At 41.7% G+C, this 5925-nt stretch overlaps 1 protein-coding gene across 1 annotated transcript; it reads left to right on the top strand.

Moving 5' to 3' along the window:
• The first annotated feature begins 1662 nt into the window (after positions 1 to 1662).
• Positions 1663 to 3373, top strand: LOC311114539 (transcription factor Maf-like). The gene has a single exon (XM_084189784.1). The coding sequence runs from the start codon at positions 1924 to 1926 to the stop codon at positions 2902 to 2904; it is 981 nt and encodes a 326-aa protein (XP_084045910.1). The 5' UTR covers positions 1663 to 1923; the 3' UTR covers positions 2905 to 3373.
• Positions 3374 to 5925: the final 2552 nt, after the last annotated feature.

Genomic DNA, 5925 nt, shown 5'->3' with positions numbered 1-5925 from the left:
CGGAGTGATGCTGAATGTAAAAAATGACTAAACTTACCCCACTCTCCCCTAATATGTGTTATCGTAACACAAAGTAATGATAAACAGAAACAGAGAAGCATTACATCCTCAGAGGGGATCATATCAGGGCGGTACGTAGTTTAGTGGTTAAGAGCGTTGTGCCAGTAACCGAAAGGACGCTGGTTCTGAGCCGACTAGGTGAAAAATCTGTCGATGTGCCCTTGAGCAAGGCACTTAACCCTAATTGCTCCTGTAAATCGCTCTGGATAAGAGTGTCTGCTAAATGACTAAAAAAATATATATAAAAAAATATATATATATCACCCACCTGCAGTTACTAATGTTCGTTACCTAGGCCTACTGTCTTATTCCGAAGGGTGGCGCTGTTGGGTTTGCTAACAGCCACTCACATGGCCGGACCCATGCTTTCACAACCCTATCGACAAAAACACAAGTGTACTTTAAACGACTTCCCTGACCAAGAACTGCTACCAGAGAATATGAAAAGAGTCAAAGAAAATACGTAGGCTATCAATTGAACATGTCCATCAGGCCAAATAGCTCTGAATTAGGTTTCATACACGCATAGGCTGACAGAAGTGACTCCAATTTGACTGGTAAATGTTCCAAGATAAAGTGTTTACGTTCATCGATCTCCATCATTCCACAATGAAAGACGTAGTAGTTCTAAGTAATTACACACAACATAATAGGCCTAGGGCCTACTAACTACCACCTAACACTAACCTTCGAGATATTATAAGCAATTGGATATCTTACATTCGTTTTACAACCCCAATGTTTAAAAGATATAGAATATGCCTCTTAATTACGCTGACAAAAGTAGCCTACAGCTTGATTGATTAACGTAAATAGTGTCAATACTTCTGTAACTCTATTCATAAGGTAGCTAATAGACGACTAACTCTATGTTTTATGTCACTTATAGCCTATGTAGGTATTTATAGACAACTTCTTTCCAAAGCGACTTACAGTCATGTGTGCATACATTTTTACGCATGGGTGGTCCCGGGGATCGAACCCACTACCCTGGCGTTACAAACGCCATGCTCTACCAATTGAGTTACAAAGGACCACGTTATAACCAATAGGCTATGTATTGTAGTGTTTCTTTATTTTGTATTTACTGTCTTTATGTTGTCTTTATGTCCCACGGGGGGCCAGTATGAAAAATGTATGCACTCACTAACTGTAAGTCGCTCTGGATAAGAGCGTCTGCTAAATGACTAAAATGTAAAAATGTAGTCCGGGGAGGGTTAACTGTCTACTGATAGGCTCGGTCAATTCCCAAAATATTGGATTCTCTAATATTATGCTAATTATCCCTCAGAGTGAGATGGCCCATTGGCTGTGAGTCCAAGACCATTTAATATTTGAGCCCTGACGTCAGGACGCCTATAAAACTCAGCAATGCATTTTAACTCGTCTGCGGGGGTTGATCCCTTTTTAAAAAAAATCTCTCTCGGTCAAGCCTGGCGTGGAGTTTTTTTTTTGTATTCTCTTCAAGGCAGGAATTTGCCAGTGACACCGCACACGTGAAGCTCCTTCAATTTCGCGCACTAATCCTAAAAGAAGGCATGAAGTGTTAAATGTTAGAAACACACAGAACCGCGTGCAGACAAGAAGAGAGAGGGCGAAAAAGGAGAGAACGACGCACGAGCTGCTCTAGTGCGTCTGTGCAAACACTTAGTTACAGAGAGAGAGAAAAAAGATCACATTTCAAAAACCAAAAACGTGTGCAGCACAATTAGGCTAGAAAACCCCTTGTTTTTCCCACATTTTTTAGAAGATAAAATAAAGAAAGAAATCAAACTGGCTCAGTGCTTGTCACCGCAGCCCGCTTTGACAGGTGCTGCTCAACCCCTTTGGAGGACTGCTGTCAGCAGCAGCAGCAGCAAAAGGATGGCATCAGAACTGGCAATGAGCAACTCCGACCTGCCCACCAGTCCCCTGGCCATGGAATATGTTAATGACTTCGATCTGATGAAGTTTGAAGTGAAAAAGGAGCCGTTGGAGCCGGATCGCAGCATCAGCCAGTGCAGCCGCCTGATCGCCGGGGGATCCTTGTCTTCCACCCCGATGAGCACGCCTTGCAGCTCGGTTCCCCCTTCCCCAAGCTTTTCGGCGCCCAGCCCGGGCTCCGGGAGCGAGCAGAAGGCTCACCTGGAGGATTTTTACTGGATGAGCGGCTACCAACAGCAGCTGAATCCCGAAGCGCTGGGCTTCAGCCCCGAAGACGCGGTAGAGGCGCTGATCAGCAGCAGCCACCAGCTCCAGTCCTTCGATGGCTATGCTAGAGGGCAGCAGTTTGCCGGGGCGGCCGGGACAGGAGGCGGCATGGCCGGGGAGGAGATGGGCTCAGCAGCGGCTGTGGTATCGGCTGTTATCGCTGCAGCGGCAGCACAGAACGGAGGTCCCCACCACCACCACCACCATCACCACCACGCCGGGGGACACCACCCCTCCACCGGGGTCCCGTCCAACGCTAGCTCGGCGGGCAGCCACCAGCACATGGGACACCTGGACCTGGACGACCGGTTTTCGGACGACCAGCTGGTGACCATGTCAGTACGGGAGCTGAACCGACACCTTCGCGGGGTCAGCAAGGAGGAGGTGATCCGGCTGAAACAGAAGAGGAGGACCCTAAAGAACAGAGGCTATGCCCAGTCGTGCCGCTACAAGCGGGTCCAGCAGAGACATGTTCTGGAGGGCGAGAAGACGCAGCTGGTCCAGCAGGTGGACCACCTCAAGGCGGAGATGTCGCGGCTGGCCAGGGAGAGGGACGCATACAAGGACAAGTACGAGAAGCTCATCACCAACGGCTTCAGAGAAAACGGATCCAGCAGCGACAACACCCCCTCATCCCCAGAGTTCTTCATGTGAGTTTCACGGTTTAGAAAATAGTCACTTTTTTTAAAGAGGAAAATAAACTGTTCTTAATTTTGTCAGGCTCGTAAAGTTTCTGTGCGTAAAGGTGGGGATTGGCAAAGACACAAATTCATATTTTGTTTATTTTCTTTACACATTTTATGGCGATATTTAATGAGAATGGGGTTAGGTAAATGTTCCGTGTTAAATGAGGTTTGTAATGTAAATATATAAGTGTTATAAACTAGCCTACTAGGCTTACTCGGGTTTAATCACTCGGATTACAGTGTTTTAAATAGCCTGTATACATCTTATTCGTTGTGTTTTGTCGTCGTTATTTTGTATTTTAAAAAGGAATAAGAAAACATTTGTGTGCGTTTTGTTTCGTGGGACAAAAGTGTAAAATGATCATTCATAATCTGTACGTCCAAAACTTGCTCAATCGGCCTGTCTTTAATTTAGGCCTAAAGTACATTTCGTCAAATTTAACAGAAAGGTAACTATGCTATATATATATATATATATATATATATATATATATATATTGAATGGCTTCTTTGTAGGCTATAATTTACCCCATTTTCATATCATCCATGTTTTTCATGTTTTGAGCATTCAAACAGTAGGCCTATGGCATAATATTATAGAGATGACGTTGTATAGCCTTATTACATTTTCTTGGATGACAACGGCATGTTATGTATTTGTTTGGACTCATCGCTTTTTGGGGGATTTGGGACCAAAAAGTGAAGGGACTTCATCCTCCATCAGTCTCCTCAACCCTCCTCCCCTCCTCACCTCTCGCCGTCCTTTCTGACATTGAGCCTCATTCTCAACACACAAACCCGCTGACGCATTACCTTTCACTTGTCAGGCTCGGATTATGCCTGGAGAAAGACAGACAGGACATTTGGAATTCTATCTTCTCTTGAACAGAGTGCGGTGTGTTACACCGTCGTGCCTATAGCGGTGTGTGTGTAGCCCACTACTCATCGATTGGCATTTTCTAGCCTACTTCTGGATTCCTGTGGATGCCTTTATAATTCAAAAAGATATATTTTAATTCAGTGAATATTCAGTCAATATGGGTTTTGTCACGCAACAGGTTGCTTTTTATTTTTTAATATTGTAAGATTATTTAGATTAAATAAGGCCTACTTTTATATCAATTTTGTCCAAATGCACTAAATTATTTTCTTTCTTATTTTCTTGTCTTCGATACAAGTGTGGAAGAAGGAAATGACATAAAGGACCAATCAGATATAGGCCTATATGCATGCTCTTAAATCAAGTGAAGCTTCAGTCTGTCTTTATCAAAAGTGTTATGACGAATCACAAATAAGAGCGGGGAAAATCCCTTCATCTGAAAATGTGTCATTCTCTGAAAAATTAATAAATTGTTTGACTTTATTCCACGCATGTTACCCGCAACCCCGTGAGTCTAAACCGATCGGAAAACAGTTGACTGTTGGGAATTGTTGGAAATATTTACGTAGTGTTCAATAACTAAATGTTGTTATATATAATGTAATGATGGTGAACTATGGATATATTCTGAAAAGATGTCCTGGTGTCTAAGGAAATGACATAAAACATTGTTTAGACAACACAGTCGGAGACGGTTCAATCTTACATGTTCAAAATGGAATATCCAAATTCCCACCATTCATCAATAAATGTTTATGAATGGAAACTTAAACTTTCATTTATGTTCTTTTTTATTCATGCATGTTTAAGTTATTGTTATGCTGACTTTATCACCGGTTTTAACTTGCCTAATAGGCAACTCTCGTGGTTAAGGCCAAATTAGTCCTAATTCTTGGTAAAATTAAGTTCATAAAAGCATTTGGAAATAGCCTATAGGCCTATAATTTCTGTGTATTAGTATTATACCTTTCCTGTAATCTCAATACATTTTTGCCTCCTGCTGTGCTGTAGGCTATATACAAATCTTAGGAGGACAATATAGACCTAAAGCAAAAAAAATGTTTTCTTGCTTATAAAAGCATACAGTAACTTTATGTTGTGTTGAAGACGCCGTAATAACGTGTCGTATTTAGCTCTTCCGCTGTGTTGTGCAGAAATACGATTTATTTCACCTGTTGCTTAATTGCTTAAAGAGAAATACAAAAGTCCAAATGAAATATTCCAGTTTATTTAGACATTAGGGCTAGGCTACATATGCGGATTGTTTTATGCACACTTCACGTGACTCCGGGCACAGGTCCCCAGTCCCATTTTGTTAATAATTAATTTAAGAGCAAACTTTTGCTCTTTGCTCGATAGCAGTCTAAAAACTCGACCCTGAAACCTTCAACTCAAAAGCTTAATTCTAAATATGGCATGGAGATATAACATAGTAACTGGTATATTTTATTTTGTTCAATAAAAACGGTCCCTATATTTACCATAAACTCAATTGAAAGGGAATTAGGCTACTTGATGCGCAGAGGGTAGCCTAGAACGAAGTTCAACATGTCATTTTTTTCCCGGAAGTTTTTTTCAACGAATAGACTACAAATCGCTCACTGTTTGCTTATGGTGGAACATAAGCTATTAGTCCAGTGTAGAAAAGGAAAATTATGTCTTCGGAAGTTTTTTAATGCAGGGCTAGTCATATGGTGAACCGCTAAATGGTTGGTTCCATTTCATGATCAATCTTGTCATATTTCTTCGGTCGATTTTGGAATCTGAAATAGGCTAATCAAATGAGTAAACGGAAAAAAATACACGTTTCGTTATGGCTGTGACAATATTACAACTACACGGGACAGTTTTTTAAAGGGGAGAATCCAGCATGTGATATATGTCTTTGTGTATTGTGTCTGTTTCGTCCCTGTTACCCGCAATGTTGCATCCTTTTTTACCTTCCCTTTCTTCCGCATAATAATGGTAATAACATTATCATCTTGCTAATGTTGTCAAAGACTGGTTTGCATAGTCATATACACAGTTCTGACTGGTATGAAGGCTAGGTTATAACAGAACGCGCGAGCATTAAAAGGAAGGCAAGGCTATGCATTCCTCAGAAGCATA

Source organism: Coregonus lavaretus (genome assembly GCF_964263955.1).
Source record: "Coregonus lavaretus genome assembly, contig: HAP1_SCAFFOLD_7660, whole genome shotgun sequence".
Taxonomy (NCBI): Eukaryota; Metazoa; Chordata; class Actinopteri; order Salmoniformes; family Salmonidae; genus Coregonus; species Coregonus lavaretus.
This window is presented reverse-complemented; position numbering and strand designations above follow the sequence as displayed.